Raw genomic sequence first — 21,369 nt, forward strand, 5'->3', positions numbered from 1 at the left:
TCTTAAGAAAGGCTGTTCTGGAGCAAGTCTGTTCATGTCGCCCCGATGCTCGGAGACATCGTCTAGCAGCTGGATGTGCATCCCGCTGGCTTTATTTACACGTCTCAGATTGAACCAGGGAATGTGGTGATAACAGTTTAGCAGACACAACATCGCATCTGCCGCCGACACCACGCGGCCGGCGAAGAGGAAGAGGGATTCATTCAGAAAGACAGACAGAGGCTGCGCGCCTCGAGTCCTCTTGCCACAGAGGCTCCCGACACATACAGAGAACGGTGTTCAGAAAGATAGTGATGACCGCTGGCGTGGCTGCACAAATGAACAAGACGATTGCAAATGACCGCATGGCCACAGCAGGTCTTCTCTCTGATTATAAACCTGTAAAAGGATAGAGGCCTAAGTGAAATCCTCATGTCTGAGGGTCTCCTTGATGTGCGAGCACCTATGGTCAATAGCAGCGAAGGAAAAAAAAAAAAAAAAAAAAAAAAAACAACTCTTCAAATCAGAATCCAATTTTTAAAGGTTTCTTTTTTGCCATTTGTGTGCACGTGGTACGCATGTTTGTGTGCATGTTCCCATGTGTGCGTATGTGGGGAGGGCATATGAAAGCAGAAAGCAGAGGGCAGAGGCTAATGTCATTAACTTTATCATTCTCCATCTTACGCATTAGGCAGGCTTTCTCAGTTGAGCCCACGACTTGCTGCATGGCTACTTTAGGTGGCCAGCTTGTTCTTGTGATCCCATTTCTATCCCCATGTGGAGGGGGCATTATAAGAGGGAGGCCGTACCCTTATGTTGTCATATGGGGGCTGGGGATTTGAACTCCTCATGCTTGAGTAATCAGTTACCACAGCCACTACTACCCACGGCTCCAGCACACCATTTCCAGATTTGTGTAATGCACTGTCAAAATGACTAACGGCGCTGACAGTAAGTCAAAAAACGCGACGAGATCCAGCTCTTAAAGGTGCTTATCCTGTAAAGCTGGATGCAAAATCAGCATCTTTTAATTGTGCATGTGCTTATAGGCACCAGAAGGTTTGAGTCTTTGGCTGAGTTTTGAAGAGAGTTGAATTAAGGATCAATAACCTACCCATTGCATAACATAGCCGCTCATTCTTTTAAAGCAAGCAAAATGCCAGGAGTGCATCATGTGAGTTTTCCTTTCTTAAGGCCTTGCTGCCTACCCTGTGTCTCCAGCGAACACAGCTCTGTAGGTGCAATAAAGGGCTTGGAACCTCTGGGAGAGAATTAACACCATCAGAATGAATTTACAATGGAGAATTCATTATATAATCAGGGTGTTACTTTAAGTATTTCCTGCTTGTTCTGATTTAGAAAAATCCTTCATTTCTCTATTAATAATCTAAGCAAAATGAGGGAGCTATCCCTGAAAATTGACCCTGTCAGAAAAAAAAAAAAAACTTTTGACATGCTTAAAAATTGAGTGGTACTTATCAAAGAATGCTTACTATCCCCAAAGGATCAAGGCAAAATTTTTATCTCAAGATCCTCCCAGCTAATGTCAGGCACCCAGATGAAAGACGGGAAACTGGGACTTTAGACAAGAGAAAAAAAGCATTGTCTGTTTTAATTCATTGACTATAGAAGCCTGTAATTTCAAAATTTGAATGATCATCATTAGAAATTGATTGGCATTTAGTATGGAAAAAAAAATCTTAAAATCTGTGCTAACGAGGACCGGGAAGCAGTATTTCTGCTACATGAGATTAAAACTTGTTCCCTGGGAATCCTAGCTTCACAAACGAGGGACTGAGTTCAGGATTTAGCCCCGTGAGGCATGTTCATGTGTACAGGTAGACTCAATATCATGGTGTATATTATTAAAACTGAGGGGGGTTTCTGCTAGAAGCCCATGGGTAAGCTCACTTGGAGCACACAACTGTGAAAACCAAAATGATCCTGTTTCAAATTGAGTAGAAGACAAGGGCCAACACCCAAGGTTGTTCTCCAATGTCTATAAGTGTCTTGTGGCGATACATCAGAGTCATACTCATAAGCATGCATGCACAAAGGTAGTATTGGATTTATCTATTCTTATTTTATATGTAGGGTGTTTTACCCACATCTATGTCTGTGGACCACATCAGAATCCTTTGTACCGGAGTTACATACAGGCATTGCAAACTGTCATGTGGATGCAGGGATTGATCTCTCTGGGTACTCTGAAACAGAAAGTGGTGCTCTTAACCACTGAGCCATCTCCTGTTGCAAGGGAGAGGGCCGCTTGTTCATCCCAGCTGCCCAGCTAGCTTAGCCCCAAAATGACCACACAGAAACTGTGTTTATTAAATCGCTGCTTGGCCTATTAGCTCTAACATCTTATTGGCTAATTCTTACACCTTGTTTTAGTCCATTTCTATTAATCTATGTATCGCCACGTGGCAGTGGTTTACCAGGAAAGATTCGGCATGTCTGATTCTGGTAGCTCCATGGTGTCTCTCCTTGACTCTGCTTTCTTTCTCCCAGAATTCAGTACTGTCTTCCCTGACTACCTAAGTTCGGCCCTATCAACTAGGCCAAGGCAGTTTCTTTATTCATTAACCAATGAAAGCAACACATGAACAGAAGAACCTCCTACACCAACCTCCCCAGCCCCCAAAATTATGTTTTAATAGGAGGAGAAGGCAATGTATACTCTTGCTGGAAAGTGCTTTGTTTCAAGTATATTTTCATCTTTGAGAAATGAACACAAAGCTGTTCGAGTTTGAATCAATACCGATTCTTTCCCGCTTTATTCTGCTTTAACTGTCTGATCTCGAGAAAGCACTCTGCCTTGGTGTTTATGGACATGTGCTTTCACCTGAAACAGGAGTCTGGTTGGGTAAAAAGAGAAAAGGTGGGAAAGGAAAGAGCACAATCCCCAACATCCTGAGAAGGATACTGGAAACACACAGCTCAGAGGCAGCGGTCCTTCACTTTTGGGTCTCAAAGGCTGGCTGGACTAATGGTTCCATGACAACGTCTCTGAGCCAGCTGACGAATAAATGTTGCCACAAAGCAAAGAGGACCCATAGCTTCTAGAGCTGGAGCTGCTGCCAGATAGAATGCGCAATCAATGGTGGTTTCTGTCTTTGCTGCATGGATCCCTTAACTTCCTCCTAGTTAGGAGAGGAAGGGGACTACTGGGCAAGATGTTCATCTGATTAAGCACATTAAAAAGTAGAGCCAGGACTAAGGCTTGTCATCCTAGTATGAGAATGTTGGATTGGGACCCCGAAACAATCCTAAAAGGGCAGGTATGACAGCACTCATTGGAAAGGATTTAGCAAGGTGAGTCAGGCAGAGAGCTCCCTGAAACTCATTGGTCAGCTCACCTAGCTGAATTGATGAGCTTCAAGTACAGTAAGAAATCTTGTCTCAGAAAATAAAAGATGAGAGTGGGTAGAAAAGACAGCTGATGATGACCTCTGACCTCCACACTCACGTGTGCACACACCCACAAGAGTAAGTAAATACATAATACCCATACACGGCAATTTAAAAAGCCAATGGTAATTCTTATACACAAAAACTCCACCCAAACATCAGTTCCTACTAGCAGGCCTGATTCCCTCAACATTTCCTCCCAATTGCCTCAACTGCACCCGAACTTTGTGCAAGGGTGACTCGTCGAACTCTGGTTTCCGTGGGTGCACCTGTGTGACCATGACCCTTCTGTTCACAAGGATTCCATGACAGAAAAAAACTTAGCAAATGCTGCTGCTGTTGCTTCGGTGTGGGAAGAAAGAAAGAAAGAAAGAAAGAAGGAAGGAAGGAAGGAAGGAAGGAAGGAAGGAAGGAAGGAAGGAAGGCATATGACCCTTTCTAAACAGCGTAGCACAGCTTACAAATAAGATTTTGACCAGAGTGTCTGGGTTTGACCAGCACTGTGAATTTGACAGAGAAATCTCAGATGCATTTATTTCTCTTAAACGAGGTTTGTTAATTAATGCATGGGGAAATTGATAGCCAGTGGAGTATTCTGAGTGCTGAAAGAGTTAAAGGACACAGAAGCACGTGGTGCACGAACACTATAACGTTACTGATATCTCCATGAGTCTGAAGAGTTCAATGTCTTACCATCTTATTTTATGTTAATGCTGTTACAGTCATTTCTTGATGCATTGTTTACTTTTCTAGTAGGAAAAATGCGGTGATGCTATTTTCTATCAATTGTTTTATGAACTGTCAGTTCTCTTAAAGTATCTCAGATGCATCTTTGTAAACTTGGTGGATAGTTGTGCTGCAGGATGAAACAACAGGCTTCATTGGGAAAGACAAGGGCAACCATTCCTGGCCCCACCCCCAAAATGAGTAAGAAATGTTCATCCCTCCAAGCTCTGATGGTTAGTTTCAAATTCAAGGCAACACAGCCAGCCTCAAAACAATTAAGAACAATAAACAAAACCACAATTAAGAAACGGACAAAGTGTTTTGGGGGAGTGTTTTGAGGCAGAAATGGCAGAGACAGGATGGAAATAAAAGGGTACCAGAATGCATAGTTTACTTGTGTGAGGTCAGGAAAGAACCAGGATACAATATTCTGTTTGTTCTATCATAGCTTCGTGGAATGATTTTAGACAGTGGGAAAGTAAACACCTTGATGAAGCACCGACTACGGAAGAGGCAGAACTCAGGACTCTATGCTTTTAAATAGCAATGTAGAAGACTTGTGAAATTTACAGCCTGGTGTGTCTTGCTACATGTTGTTTGAAAGCACATACCAAGAACAACATTTACAGTGGGTGTTTTAAAACATCTTCAAGTACCAAGCACACTGTTCAGTGTCCTAACAAGCACGGTGCCCAGATAATGATCCCAGGACCAGGTGAAGAATATTTTTGGATGACTTCAGTAGCAAATGAAGTTTGAACCCTTTGCAGAACAGAGATTGGGTTTTCAAAAAAGGAAATGAACATGAGACAATATGTTAAGGCAGCGTGAGAACTCAGGAATTTGCCCTCTTGTGATTCCAAACATATATACACTGGTCCTTAAGAATTGTAACCCGTTCTCCTACTAAAAACTTAAAGTTACACAGAGTTGTAGAAACTCTAGCAGTAACATCACCGCATCATTAAAAAGCACATTAAATCCAGCTGTCGGAGCTCAGATCAGACTGGCCATTTGCATTCCTGCTCAGGAAATTTCCATAATCAGGTTCTCCACAGTGCATCCTCCACATAGGTTGCACTTGTTCTGAAACTATGTGCACACATGTGTACACATGATTGCACGCCTAAAGCTCACTGTTCAAAGAAGCTTACTGGAATTTTTCTTTGCTTAACAACACCATACTCTATCATTAACACCTGTCACTGTGTCTCCTATAATTAACAAAAAACACTGATTGACCTACATGGGGTGTTTCTATGTGTGTGTGTGTGTGTGAGAGAGAGAGAGAGAGAGAGAGAGAGAGAGAGTCATGCACATGTGAGCTGCTATTGCTATTTATTTTCTTAAGAAGACAACAAAAGAAAATAAGCAAATCTCCTCCTTCTGATAGACTGTAAGACAGTCAGACTCTCCATGGCCAACAGTATTCTTAAGTGAAGGGAACAAAGGATTCACTTCATTAGGAATTAATTTCGGTGGCTTTGGGCACCTCACCAAAGTCTTCTGCAGGCTAACTTGGGAGGAAACTCCAAAATACATGTTAGCTGTGCAGACCAGTTTGGAAGGTAGAAAGGCATCTAAAATGCCAACAGTGACAGCAGCAGCTTAAGACAGGGTGGCATTCTATGTTTTTTGTTTGTTTTGGTTTGGGTTTTAGTTTTCAAGACAGGAATGTTCTGTAGCTTTGGAGCCTGTCCTGGAAGTAGTTCCTGTAGACTAGGCTGGCCTCGAACTCACAGAGATCCGTCCTCCTCTGCCTCCCGAGTACTAGGATTAAAGGTATGCACCACCACTGCCCGGCGGCATTCTATGTTTTCAAGGACTTATTTTTTTAATGTGTTTGTGTATATGCCTGAGTGTATGTGTGCATCTCACATTCCTATTCATGCAGGTAGCCACAGAGACTATAAGAGGGTAGGAAGTCACCTGGAACTGAACTTACAAGTGTGCCACCTGATGTGGGTGCTGGAAACTAAACCCATGATCCCTGCAAGAGCACTAAATGCTTTTTACCACTGGGGCACCTCTCACGACTTAGCATGCCAAGTTTTCACAACAGAGATGGTATAAGTAATGCTCATTCTTCCTTTTTCAATATAGAACACCCTCCAATGAATACTTAGGTGTTTCTTCCTTAAAGAAATATATCCATTATCTTTTATTTTTTTATCCATAACTGATATAAACAGATGGATTCCTCTTTGCACAAACAATGACCAGCATCTGTGATGTCATCAATGACCCTAAAAGAAGAAGTCAGTCAAGTCCCCCAACAGTCTAACTATACAAAAACTAGTCTACACCATGACCATCAGAGGAGGCTTTCTTCTGAGAGCAAGAAGCAAGGGTTTTTTTTTTAAATTTTTATTACATTCTATTATGCTTCCTTCTTCTTGATGCTAACAGTAAATGCTGGAATAGTCTATGTGACTGTTGGGCCGACACCGGAAAGAAACTCTCTGGAAAGTATTTATACCTTCAGCCATGAAAACAAGATATTATTGTCTTACATGACCTTTCATAAGTAAGGGATACGACAGCATTTTACACAGTCATTTCTTGGTTCATGCTTCAATTACTGACCTTTACTGTGTACAAAATTAATGCAATTTTCATTGTAGTTCATCCGTACAAATAAGGTTCACATGAGGGATTCCACATAGGAAATCTAATAAAAATAGAAAATGCTAACTGATTGTTGTTGGCTGAACTCGGTCATTATCTGTTTGTTCTCGGGTCCCTAGAAAACTAGACTTGCAATAAGCAATTTCTTACATGGACCATCTGGGATAAGAAAGAAGGATTTGTCTTTCTTCAGCGTTTAGCCCATGTGTTTCATTTCTTTAAAGCCTCAAATCTAGTTACCTGCAAGATATATGTGCTATCACAAGAGAAAAGAAGGCAGAATTGTGGCCACCAATCTGGTTTCTAACACAGATGACTGCATTGTGCTGTTAACAAGGATAAGGAGCCAGAAGCTACAGTGATGTCGTTTTGCTGGCCACCTCTATTCCAGACAATAAAAGTATGACAGACCCCAGACCATGCATGTCTTGGTCTGTAAGTCAGAGAGAGGCAGAAGATGGGAGTACATTCATCCCCTGAAGAAGCAGGGCCAAGGGGCCCAGGCAGCCTATCCTTGTCTGTCGCCTGTGATGGTGTTTTCAGGGAAGAGGAACTGTAGATAAAGGTGTGCTACTCTCAGGATAGATGGGTAGGGTAGAGAATATTTTCCCTCCCTTCTGCTTGTTCAGGGAATGGTTGTTTGTTATAATTTGTTTCTGATTCCTCTTGGATTAGGTATGAGACACATCCCAGAAGCATGTTCTGTCATGTCTAACATGCAGCAGAAGCTATGGGACTCGGAAGAGGACCACTCAACCATCCCCTATGGTGGGGAGTGACTCTGTCACTGCCTATTCGGGTCCCAGACAATCACATGATGGTCCACAGAGAAGAAATGACGCACGGGGACACATGTGAAATGTACCCTCATAATGTTGAACTTGAAACTAACAAATCTAGTTACAAATCCCCAATAGAAGTGTGCTGGCTAGTTTCATGTGAACCAGACACATGTAGGAGTCATTTGGGAAAGGGGAACTTCAATTGAGAAAAAGGCCCCAGCAGATGGGCCTTGGGTCAGTCCATAGGACATGCTGTTGGTTGGTAATGGATATAGGAGGGTCCATCTCACTGAGTGGGGCTCCAGCCCTGGGCTTGTGGTCCTAGGTTCTATGAGAGAGCAGCTGAAAAAGGCATGAGGAGCAAGCTAGAATGCAGCATTTTTCTATGACCTCTCTATGAGTTCCTGCCTCTGCGTTCCCACTCTGCTGGAGTTCAGGCACTGATTTGTTTTTTTCAGTGATATACTTTGCTGTAAAGGAGAGAAATGAAATAAACCCTCTCCTCCCCAAGTTGCTTTTGGTCATGATGTTTTATTGCAGCCATAGGTTCCCTAAAGGTAAGAAGCAAGCGTGATATGATATGGGCGGAGACTAAAAATATGCCAGACTCCCTAGCGACAGAAAGGTGTGTTTATCAGAAAGGCCATAGATAGCTATTTTTGGTTTTCATTTTTGGTTTTTGCTTTAGGAAGTTATATAAAAGCATAAAACTATGGAAACAAAATACCATGGTTATGACCAAGCTATGAAAAGAACATACCACGATACCTTAATAGAAATTTCAGAACTGAATATACCCTGGAGTGAGGACAGCCCCACTGCCATCTCAACACAGGACAGGTTGATAGAACCATTGTGTGCTGGTCCTCACTAGGTCCTGGCCCATCTCTGGGGATGCCACTTTTAGATGCTTTCTGTAGTCATCCTTGCCCAGAAAGATTTGAAACAGCACAAATTGCTCCATCTTCCAAACCCCAGGCATCTCTAGGAAGGGGTCACATTCTGGCTTAGACTCTAGATTGGACCGTGTTGCCTGAAAGGCTGTTGGAGAGGGCATACGAGCCATTCTCTTTATCTGTGTAGCTGTGGCTACTTGCAAAAGAGCCTTATGGTCAGGCCTATCGGCTGCTAGCGTTCACTTACAGAAGGAAGTACCAAAGAGGTTTAGCCACTCTCTGCCACCTCCTCCAAGTCAGTTGTATGTAATTTTGCTCTATTTTCATACAGCCTCGTGGTCTCTGGAGATCTCAGAGTGCATAGACTGTAGAAGGTGAGTTGTAGGGGGACTCCACCTACGCAGCTTTGGAGAAGTTCTCATTTATGCTTGGGTGAGACTTTTTCATGGTGCAGCTGCTTTGGGGTCACCCCTGCTCCTGCAGGTAATCTGTCTCCCATGTTTTCTACTGAGCACCATAAACCCACTAGGGTCACAGGTCTGACCGTGGCAAAAGTGTGCCATGGTGCTTATCACAAGTGAAAAGCCTTTTTTAATATCTGCCAGGTGGAAGAGTTCAAACACTAATTTTTCATCCTGTGTATTATGTGTTTTGTTGATGATTGCTTGACATAGCATCCACAGCTCTGTACCTCAGGCTGTTCTCAGCAATCCTCCTGCCTCAGCCTCACAAGCACTGGAAGTACACTTGTGAGCTACAAGGAACGGGTCAATTTCCTCCTGTTGGAAGATGGTCTTTAGGTGGTATGTTAAAGATACCCTGTTACAGCTGTCCCTAGGGATAAATGTGGTCCTCTTTCAAGGGTGGCACATTTAAACAGATTTGGATGAAACAAAATCTGCTTCACATTTAAGCTTTGGCTTCCAAAAGATTTACATTTTGCCTAGTGCGATATTGCGATATAATAAGAAATACATATTTTGTCGTGGGTCCTGGCTGTTGGCCAGAGTTCTTAAAGCTCCCCTGTTTTGCTAAGTGATAGGAGCAGCAGGAACATGTTCCGTTGTATTTGGTTTTGTCTTTGGTTCCTGAAACAGGAACTATAAAGGAACTAAAGAACAGGATCTCGAAAGATGGAAGGAGTCCATTTTGCTGTGAAGAAGCTCTTCTCGGACACACCGACTTTAAGTGCGGTGTCCTCAGAAGACAAGGGGAGCTTCCTGCCATGCGAACCAGGCATCTGATGAGGAACCACGGCTGGAATTTGCAGGAGCCTCCTCCCAAGCTCCTGACCCTCCAGATGAAAACAGTGTCCTCTATCACCGGAGGTCACTAACTTAATCAATCTTATGTTGATAGAGACACCTTATGCACATAAGAATAGAAACACAAAGCAGTGTCAGGAGGCTTCTGGGTAGGTTAACGTATGGAATTCCTGGGCCTAGGGTGAGCATAGACGCTCTGCTCTGCCCCATGTTTGTCCCCCATGCCTCTCTTCTATTTGGTTGCTCCCAAGTTGAATAACGCATAATAAGTCAGTAAAGGGAAGTATCTCCCCATGTTTTGTGAGCAGTTCTAAAAACTTATTAAATCTCAGGGGTGGGTTATGGGAACCCCAATTTACAGCTGGTCATCCGAAGTACAAGAGGCCAGTCTTGCAGGTGGCTTCAGATAAGTTTAAAATAACCACCTGTAATTTTCTTTGGCAAAACATCTCTCCATGCTCTGAGATTGGTCTTCACCTAATATTCAATGGTTTGATTATTCAAAAGTCATTCGAAACAACTAATTGATAATTATTAAAGAAGAAGTTTATATTGCTATCATCTCTATTCTGGAAAAAAAAGGAGATTTATTTTTTTAAATATACTGTGCTTTATTCCATCATTTCTTTAATAATGATCACCTTCAGACAACAGGTAAGATTCAATCTGTAATATACTCATTTGCTTCAAATGGGCAAAACCATCTGGTCCCCTCAATTAACTGTAAGGAGCTGGTGTCACAGAGCTGGTCTTTGAATTAATGTCTGTTCGGCAGGCATTTATATCATACACTTGGTCTTTGGGTTCTCCTTTCCGCCCTTTCATCCCCCACCACCTCCTCCAAGCCACCATCATGGGCCCATACACGCCCAGATTTTACAGAACTGGAAGTCCATTAAGCTCAAAAGCTCTCAGTTGGTACTTCCCTTTTTTCTCCCCATTTTGTCCCAGAAGGTTTGTCTGAAAGTGTAATGACAACAAAGGCAGCAGATTTGAGAGATTCTCCCTGGAGAAGGAAAAGGACAGCTGAACACAGACATATAGCAGAGAACGCTGCCAGCAACAGCTGGGGAAGTGACAGGCTCAGAAGTGGGTGACCACCCCATAGCGCGGACATGAACCTAAAGGAGCAACCATTTCCCTTGATTTGCTCTTGACTTCTCGGGCTCCCTTTCATCAGCAGAGAGAAGGGACCAGCTTGGCTTGCATCCTGACTCTTAGAAAAATTCACTTATTTGCTTGTGTTTTCTTCTCTTTCTATTTCCTTTTTTAAAAATCTTGGAAAAGACTCAATACCACACTATCCATCAAAGCAACGAACACATATTATCATTAAAAAATAATCAGTCTGAGATATGATAGGTCGTTGTCACTACTACGATGTACATTAGAGGAAAAACAGATATGGTAGTCATTCCATTTTAAGTAAGCAAAAGGTTGATTTCTTTTTAAACCATAGTGTTTCTATAATGTTACATAATGCCAAAAGTCAAAAACTGACACAACCTGGAGAAACGGCGTGGCCATCATGGGTTCCTTCTAAAGGTCTGCCATTGGCACAGCAACTCACCTTCTCCTCCTCCTCTTCCTCCTCTATGTCCGTGCTCTCCTGAAAAGAAACCCCATAGCTCGTTAATTAAGGAAACCTCCATTGGGATCGCCCAGTGCAAATGAGACACACACTTTTAAGTTTCCTTACAGAGCTGGAACATCGATATGTTTTACAACTCATTAGATCCTCTTGTAACATTCACACCTCTGAAGTTCAGAGAAACCGTGGCAAGGTTATAAACAATATGCAGAGTCTACTTGGAGCCACTGCGTAAAGATAAACCTACTGCGCAAGCGCCCTTTGACAGTATCCAGCTTCAAAGCTACAGAGCCAATTTATCCTTTCTGTAAACGGATTGGTTCTTGTCTGGCAGACACACCAAGCACTATGTTAAGGCTGACTGGTAATAGCAGCAAAGAGAAAGGAGTGATCCTTTGCTGCTATTACCAAAACATTCGGCAATGGAAAATGCAGTAGTCTGAATAGTGTCATCATGAAGAAGGCTACAGGAACAGAGAAAGAGAAGAAAACCGAAGGCTCCGATACTGACTGACAGAAGCATGACTTTAGAGCAGGTGCTGGGTGGCACCTGTGTGGCTACAGGGTTCGTTCAGCACCATTAGAAGTGCCGTCTATTTAACAGGAACATTTTATATCGTATAATTGCAGGGTATAAAAGTGAACAGTCAGATACGATGGCACATGCCTTACTCCCAGAACTCGGGAGACAGAGGCAGAGGGATCCTTTGAGTTTAAGGCTGGGATGACAAGGTTCTTCATATCCAGTGTTCAGGGCTATATAGTGAGGCCTAATCTTAATGAAAGAAGAGGAGAGGAGAGGAGGGGAGGGGAGGGGAGAGGAGGGGAGGGGAGGGGAGGGGAGGAGAGGAGAGGAGAGGAGAGGAGAGGAGAGGAGAGGAGAGGAGAGGAGAGGAGAGGAGAGGAGAGGAGAGGAGATTACCCTGAGTTTCTACAATCAGATGGGTGCAGGAGCAGGGGAGGAGCATTCATCATTAGAAAACCATTTTTTCAAAAGGATATTTTTCAACATGAAGACTTCTTTCTACATAACCACACGGAGGTCAGACATCCTATTTAGTACTGTTCCAGCAGCTTAAAGCAATCTTCTACATTATGACTGTTATAAGACGTGATTTGGGGATGACCAGAGAGCTCTACTCTATACCTCCAAATTTCTGAGCAGTCACCAGCGAAATTTCCCTCAGGCTGGTGCTTCCTTACCTCTGTTCATCCTCATGGCCGTCAGCTGCCCGTCTGTCTGACACTCTCTGACTGTGTAGGGGGTTAACTTTTTCCATCCCTCATAAAAACCAATAGATACATCAGAATGCAGTGAGGACGGGTTAGCAGGGGTAAACACATCACAACTGGGAATGTTAAGTGTCCTCATTTTCAGACACGATTACTGCACTTTGTCCCTGTGACTCTGAGTCCATCACTCTGCCGCTCCCAACCTTCATCTCAGTAGGCATGACGAAATGAAAGTGGAAGTTCCTGTCTCATTCACAGTGGTCTTAGCAAGACTAAATGAAGCATCGAGTTTGAAGATGGTTTTGAAGCCAAAAAGTTCTTAACACTGCAAATTCCTATTTCTACCCATAAAAAGATAGTTATGCACATCTGTACACACATATGTATGCACAGCACATATGTGCACTTCTGCACATAGGGTAAAGAAGATCTCATACACATGGTGGCAAAATAAAATCTGGCTAAACATTGCACCAGTGTGAGTCAACAGCATTTACTGTTACAGATGTTTCCCTATTAGAGATGTCTCTCTAACTTATGATCATATAAAATCCAGTCCACAAATACACATAAACTTTAAATCCTTTTTTGTTAGTTGGTTCTTCCATTTTACCAATACATGATCATGACCACTACTAGATAATCAAAAAAAGTACAAGAGAACTTTGACATTTCTTGAGATTTTTTCCTCTGCCACATACTCATTTTTCTACCTTTCCTCTATGCTAAATGAAACAAGAAAAAACTTTCAATATCTATTCTTTCAAATATTATCTTTCAAAATGAGAATATATAACCATGTGACAATGGTTTGCATTTAAATCATGAAAAAACATGTCTAGATGATGGTTCTAAAAAGAAATTTACTGGACACTGGAATTTTAGAATTTTTGATTCTAAAAGCTGTTTCTTAGGTCAGAAATATCAAGAATTGTTTCTAAAGCTAGTTACTACTGACATGTACCTGTTCACTTAGAACAAAAAAAAAAATACACTCTGGGCTGGGAGGTTGATAAGAGCCGGGAGGACAGAGAAGCAGTAGGCACCAAGGAATTTCCTTCAGAAGTGACCATGTGCCCTTCCACATAAAGGGACTTTGAGGGCCAATGGAAGAAATCACAGCATTTGGGAGTAGAGGGTGGGAGTTATTCCCACCCACTTGCTGAGCACCCTGGAAGTTGGTAATCCCTGGATAAACTTCAAAAGGACCAATGGCCTAACCCAGCTGTTCAGAGAGTTCTACAGTATGCTGGAGAGGCCCAAGCAACACCCATAGATTTTCCTCTAGTGTTTAGAACATAATTCCCAGGATCTCTGTGCGAAACCAGATAGATGCACAGATTTCTAGGGACGAAATGACAACCAAGATCCAGAGAGCTCCTCTCATATCGAGAACATCAGCTGAGATGTAGGACCATGAGTCCCCCCAGAAAAGGAAGATTCCAGAACACATGTGATAAAATACCTGTTCTGGAAGCGGTACTTCTATCTCACTATTCGTGCCTCAACAGTGGCTTGAAGCATGACTTAGTCATGGGCCACGTCCTGCTGCTATCTTAGTCCTCAGCGTGGAGTTGGAGGAACTCCGGGAATCTTTGCTTACCTGGCTGTCCTGAGTACTGCTGGCCTTCCCTTTCATGGGTCTGAGGAAGTTGTACAGGAAGATCAGCAACAATGCCAGAGGGATCATGTAGAGTTCAAAATTCCAGACAGTGACCAAAAACACCTGCCGGGAAAACAAATGAGAGCCCATGACTCTTAGATCAGAGGTTGGGAATTTCACGTTGTTGATTCGTTGACAGAGGGAGAGGAAACTTAGGAATTGCTCAAAAAGGGTGAGAGAGCAGATGACTGCAGCCACCATGGTAATCGGTGCAGCAGTTCCTAAAATACCTAGAAACAGATCGACTATATGACCAAGCTATACCATTACCGGCATTTCCGCAAAGGGATGTATTTCCTGTTATAGAGACACATACTCAGCCATGCTCATAGCTGGTCTATTCACAGTAGATGACCCATGAAAATAACCAGGATGTTGCATAACTGGTGAATAGATAATGAAAATGTGCTGCCTATGCACAATGGAATTAATTCAGCCGTAAAGATAAATGGAGTTATGAAATGTGCAGGTGAATAAACGGAACTGGGAAATACACTAAGTGACATAGCTGGACATAGAAGGTCAAAGATGCTACATGTGCTCACATGAATCTTCCTGTCAGCTCTTTAGCTTTGCGTGTTTAACCTGGAGCACCAGGGAACTGGAAAGGGATAGCTGGTTGAGGGTGTTGGGAGATCTTAGGGAAGAGTGGCTAATAGAACACAAGAGATATTAAGGGGAAAGAGAGCATAATCAGGAGGGAGGGGAGGAATGATAAGGGAGGGAAGAGAACCAGGCTGAGGGAAAGGATAAATAACACTGAGGATAACTAAAAATGATACCTACTGTTTGAAACACTCTAGATCATTGCTAGATAAATAGACAGACAGATAGATATATAGAAGGTAGATAGATGAAGAGATAATAGATATATGGATAGATAGAGGATAGATAGATAGATAGATAGATAGATAGATAGATAGATAGATGATAGATAGATGATAGATAGATGATAGATAGATAGGTAGATAGATAGATAGATAGATAGATAGATAGATAGATAGATAGATAGATAGATAGATATAGATAAATAGATGATAGATAGATAGATAGATAGATAGATAGATAGATAGATAGATAGATAGATAGATGATAGATAGATAGATAGATGATAGATAGATGATAGATAGATAGATAGATAGATAGATAGATAGATAGATAGATAGAGATAGATAGATGATAGATAGATAGATAGATAGATAGATAGATAGATAGATAGATAGATGATAGATAGACAGGTAGATAGATAGATAGATAGATGATAGATAGATAGATAGATAGATAGATAGATGATAGATAGATAGATAGATAGATGATAGATAGATGATAGATAGATAGATAGATAGATAGATAGATAGATAGATAGATAGATACACACATACATACATACATATATATACATATATACATACATACATAGAAAGAAATAAAAGTGAAGTTTCCTTATACAGGAGATAATGCTCCTCTGAGAAGCCATAGGTCACCAAAAAACATGAAGCCCTTTGCGAGGTGTGGGATACTTCTCCCAAGCTGATGGTGAAGGAATGTCTACAGATACTAAAATGATACAGTTGTCACTGCTCTTGGCTTCTAACCGGAACTTGACAGGAAAGTCTATTGCTGAAGACACAACTTCATGGGACAGGGACATGGAATGGGATATAGAGAAGTAAATGTGGTATTGACCAGGAAGTGTTATCCCTGACGGCTGGATTTCATAATATTGGAAGGCATTATGCAGGGTGTTTGCGAACAATAGCCATCAATCAACATGTGTATCAAGTTGTTAACCCTATGAGCTACAAAAAAGACTGGGCTAACAAGATATGCTTATCATACAATAGTGGCACAAATATTGGTGGAGCAACCAATATTTATATATTCTGACTTGTTTTAAGACCCTCTCCGCAGGAAGAAACACTTGTTTAGGAATATAAATCTAAATAAGAACACATTATTGGAGAGATAATAGGCTCTAGGGAGAGCCTATTGTTATTATTCTGGTAAATGGATGAGTGTCAAACTGTCCATTCTAGATTCATACTTCAGCCATAAATTAGTATTGCTCTCAGATACCATCAGAGATGCTTCTTCGTTTGGGTGACATTGGTTAGTGCAGAAACTAACAACTTGTCAAAGTGGAGAGAACAGGGACCAGTGGATTATTAAGTCACAAATGGATCATCTGTATCACAAGCCTTTGCCCCAAAGCTCAGGGACTATTGCAGAAGAAGAGATGGCAAGGCTGACTATAAGAGTCAGTGATCAGGGAGACTGGAATAAAGCAGTGTCTTCTGGACATGGCAGGAATGCTGCATGGCTGACCTCACAAAGGCCCTAGCTGAAGATAATCAATCAATGGCTTCTGGGGAAGGAAACTCAGTTTTTTGAAGGGCATGGCCTCTGGTTCCTGGTAGGTTGCGTACACTCCAGTCCATGGACCCACACTTTGGAGAACGTGGAGCACAAACTGAACTCAGTTTTTCTTTTTAAGTGCACAAAGTTGAGAGGGGGGAGTAGATCTCAGAGGAGTTAGAGGATCAAAATAAATGTATGAAATCCTCAAAGCAGTAAAAATATAACGTTGAAAGGGATTAAATTTAGAAATAGCTCCCAAAAGGTATAGATGTGGGCACATATGCATACACAATGAACTCTTAGAGACTATAACGGAATAAAAAGAATATAGGCAGAATTAGCAGGTCATGTTCTGCAGCAAGGAGAATATTGCCATATTTCATAACATCATTTTCCTGTCAGCCTTATTTAATATTGTTGCTTCTGGATTTTTATGTGTCAAAAATTGGAGAGCAGGCTAAAAGATTCTAAGGTCACAGTGAGCCAAAACACAGGCCAAATACTACCATCAGTAAAAATCCTTTGAACTAGGGAGAACAGTTGTCAATATTTCAAACTACAGGTATTTTACATACCTGTATGTTTCTAAAAATCCCTTGAAGAAGCCTAAAATGAGAAAGCTATGAAATTTTAGGGCTCTTAGAAAATAATTAGATATAACTTCTGATGCAATGCAAGATAGGCATCACCTGGACCAATCAGTCTCAGCCTTGGAGACGTGTATCCTTTGCTGTGCGCAGACGAGCGAGAGTTTCAGGCCCTAAGCTGCAGAAGTAGGTGAGAAACACAGGCAAGTGACAGGGTGCTACCTCCAAGGACTCAAAGCATGAGAGCACAGGACTGCCCCTTGGGGAAATTACTACAAAACATGAGGCACACTGACACACACACAGGCTATGAGACGAGTCACGTGATCTGTATATATCAGCTTCCAGTGTGTGGAAAAAAATCAAGTAAGACCATTTCATCATAAATACAAATACTTCCTAACCGAAAGCAATAATGTTTAAATGCTGAAGACACCTTTTACCTAAAATTTAAAAACTTTACAACTATTAAATATCACTTAATTCTTTTAGTTTCGTTTACTCCACATCCTAAATGTTTTTTTTTTCCCAAAATCTGGTGATAAAGTCATGCAAAATCTCTAATTTGAATATATTCATTTTTAAAATTAGCAACCTTGTGGAAGTTTTTCTTGTTGATTCAAACAGTATTTTGTTTGATTAATCTGGGATTTCTAAAATATATTCACATGTGTTGGGGGCTGCAGCTCCCTGGCCCCTTGACTTTCTTTGCCTGCCTCAGACCCTTTGCCTGCTGGAGTGAACTGAGCAAAACAGCTTGTTTACCTGTGCCTGCAGCTGCTCTGAGCACAAGACCCTGATGGCAGGGGATTGGGTTCTGGTGAGGTGAGGCCTGCAGCTGAAAGATCTCAAGAGCTGGGGCATCACTATTAGTTAAGGATCCCTATATAAGCTTCCTTGGAGCACAATAAACTTGGCCTTCTTGTATCAAAGATGACCCATGTCCCCGTGTCTCTGTGTGCTTAAATTTTAAGTCTCCAGCTTAGTTTCTGGCTAGAGTACTGTCCCGTAGTGCAGGCACTACACACATGAACTATATATAAGAAATTTGTTCTGTTTCTTCCTTCCTTGTGATTGTAACTTGGTTTTTCTGGCTTAATTTCATTGCTCCTACATAAAGAGATATTATTAGGAGAGATATTATTGCCAAATTCCAAACTGTAATGAAAATGGTCCTGCTTTTTTTTTCCATTCCTCTACCATTAAGCATGGTGTTTGCTTTTAGCTTCCACTGTATAAATAATATCATATTAAGAATATGCACAAATCTATTTAGTTTTAATATGGGAAACTTCATCGAGGCACTCCCCTTATTACTGCTCATATCCCTCAGATGTTCTAAAAGCACTCCTTTGCAGCTGCTTCAAATTTAATAAAACATTTTTAAACAATAAGATTTCCATCCATTCTAATAAGGGTTTATTTCAGGAGTGTTATTTAGTAAATCAGTAATGGATGGTGGCTAATTGATAGCTTTTGGTTTGTTTATTTTTCATTTTTGACATCTTTTGGAGAAGAATTTTATCTTTCTCGTTTTAACACCTTCGTAGGATATATTTAATCTAAACAAGAGTTTGAAATAATCTATTCTTTTGGGGAAACGCCTTCACTAAAGCCTGGCTGTCTCTTAATATATGTGGTTGTACTGAATTCATAAAGACAAAAGAAGCTTTACATTGATTCCAATGACAGATAATGCTAGATTTTTGTGTCATTTTCAGATTTTGGAATTAGGGTATTGTGACATCACATAAGCATTCTTCAACACCTTATGACACGTGTTATAGTTTAATATAACTAGATATTTTAAGATGACAAATGACACACAGAACCCTTCAAGTGTTAAGATTTTTTCTGTCATTTTTATGTGCCTTACTAGTTCTCCTTTTCAAATCCATGACACTCCAGGTAACTGTTCCCTCTGTTAACACCCCTCTCTGCTGTATTCTTCCCCTTCCCCAAAGCAATGGTAAGTCTTTCTCAACTGAGGACCCTTTCGGTAATCACTAGAAACTACACAGACATTATTGATATGTGTAAAGATACATAGTTAGTTAAATACTTAAAAACCTGCGCAATATGACAGTATTTTATTCAACAGTCTTCTGTCTCTTGCTGGTCAATGTCTAAAACAAATACATTCATTTTACCCAATATAGTTCCCCACTCAAATGGCTGTTCTTAATGTGTTATGTTTTAGAATCTTATCTATGCTATCTTTGATTGAAACTATGACTTTTTTTCCCCTTACGTGGTCAAACATAACCTCGGGGTTTGCTCCTTCAACATTCAATGTTCTACTACAGGAATCCTATTTCACCCTGAAATGACAAACCTATTTTTTAAGTGATAATTGCATGTATATGATCTTTATTTTTTTTCAATATTTTATAGATAGAAACAAGAATCAAATTTAATTTTGTCCCCAGGAGATACTTTTAGAAACTGAGTTAATATACAAATCTATACCTTTCTTTTAAATCTACATCGCCACTTCCATCTCAAACCTGCTGATGAAATTTTATCAGCCACTCAACAGGGAGAGTTGTAGGACAATTATTCCTTTAAAACATGTGACTATAAATGTGTGCTTACACATCTCTATGGGGAATGACATCATACAGATTTTTTTTTAAAAAAGGTTTCCGTATTCATTTTATTTCCTACTCCAGGGTTTTATTTGGAGTGGTGTTTAAGGAAAAAAAAATATTTAAAAGAGTAAACCCTAATAATGACAGGTTTTTTCTTCAGAACTGAGTGAGATCTGGGTCCTTCGAGTGTTTGTTCAAATTTGACCCAAGAACTGCTTCAGTCACAGTGAAGTAGTTATTACACTTCAAAAATGGTAGACAAAGTTAAGTGTAAAGCAACATTTTAAAACACGTGTGTCCTTCAAAGCAAGGCATATAACATCATCTATCATGGAGTTTATAATGCATTTAAATAGAAACATGAAAAATCAAATACAAAGGAGGGTAGGCGAGTCAACTGAGGCAAGAAGCAGTGTTTCGATGGATCACATCAGCATCTAATTCTGATCCTACGCTGATTACTGCCAGTGCCAGTGGACTTGGCCATTTCCTACGGTGGATCCAAAGTTTCCCCTTCTTTCTATTCCTCCGTGCCAGGGGACAATACCTAGAAATCCTCTCTATTTGGGAACCCCAGTGGCCACCCCAGGCTTGACCTCAGGTAGGTGATTTTCACTCCCCTTCCTGTCCTCCAGAGAGTCTCCCAGCCTCATCTTCAGTGCTATAGTAGATTGTTTATAGGGGTCCCTCCCCTCACCCAACCATCTCTGACCTTTTGCTAGATTTTGGGGCCCAATTCCTCATACTGAGTTGCCTTGCCCAGCCTTAATATTAGTAATTTAGCAACATGCCTGAGGCTAGAACAAGAAGAAACAGCACACAAATAAATGAGTAGCAAAAAGTAATCAAACTCAGGACTGAAATAAATAAGATAGAAAAACTACAAAGGATCAATGAAACAGAGTTGGTTATTTGAAAAAAAATCAATAAGATTAATAAACCCTTTGCTAAATTAGCCAAAATATGGAGAAAATATCCAAATTAATATAATTAGAGACAAAAGGGGACATCACAATAGACACCAAGGAAATCCAGAGAATCATAAAGACTTACTTAATAACATATATTCTACTAATCTGGAAAACCAAAAAGAAACGGATAATTTTCTTGATATATACCACCTAACAAAGTTAAATCAAGATCAAATAAGCAAGTTAAACAGACCCATGACCCTTAGTGAAACAAAAGAAGTAATTAAAAGATTTCCAACCTTCCCTTATTCCCCCAAAAACCTAGAGCCAGATGGATCTAGCTCAGAATTCAGACTTCAACCAAACCTTAATGCCAATACTTCTCAAATTATGCTGCAAAGGGGAAATGAAAGGAACATTTACCAACTCTTTTTATGAGTCCACAGTTATGCTGATACCACACAAAGACACAACAAAGTGAATGACAGACCAATTTCCATTAAGAATGTCTATGTAAAAATTATCAATAAAATACTTGCAAATATAATCCAAAAACGCATCAAAGATAATGATCAACCATGATCAAGTAGGTTTCATCCCAGAGATGTGTTGAGTTACATTTCTTAATGAACAGATGTTGAGTCATTCCTGCATTTGTTTTAAGAAAGAGAATAGAAAGAGCTACCATCTGCCTTCCTTGTCACCGACCCAAACTCCAGTCCTACTAGGCTACCAGGCAGAAGCTGAA

General features: G+C 40.9%; 1 protein-coding gene across 1 annotated transcript in view; it reads right to left on the minus strand.

Annotated features, from left to right (window-relative positions):
* Mctp2 (multiple C2 and transmembrane domain containing 2) overlaps positions 1–21,369 on the minus strand; it is a 158,401-nt gene that overhangs the window by 27,424 nt on the left and 109,608 nt on the right. The window contains exons 14-15 of the mRNA XM_038313422.1: positions 14,115–14,237; positions 11,258–11,296 (exon numbers count right to left, since the gene is read on the minus strand). Of these exons, the coding sequence (XP_038169350.1) occupies positions 11,258–11,296; positions 14,115–14,237 (162 nt within the window). The remainder of the gene's footprint in view (positions 1–11,257; positions 11,297–14,114; positions 14,238–21,369) is intronic.

This window comes from Arvicola amphibius, chromosome 12 (assembly GCF_903992535.2).
Source record: "Arvicola amphibius chromosome 12, mArvAmp1.2, whole genome shotgun sequence".
Classification (NCBI taxonomy): Eukaryota; Metazoa; Chordata; class Mammalia; order Rodentia; family Cricetidae; genus Arvicola; species Arvicola amphibius.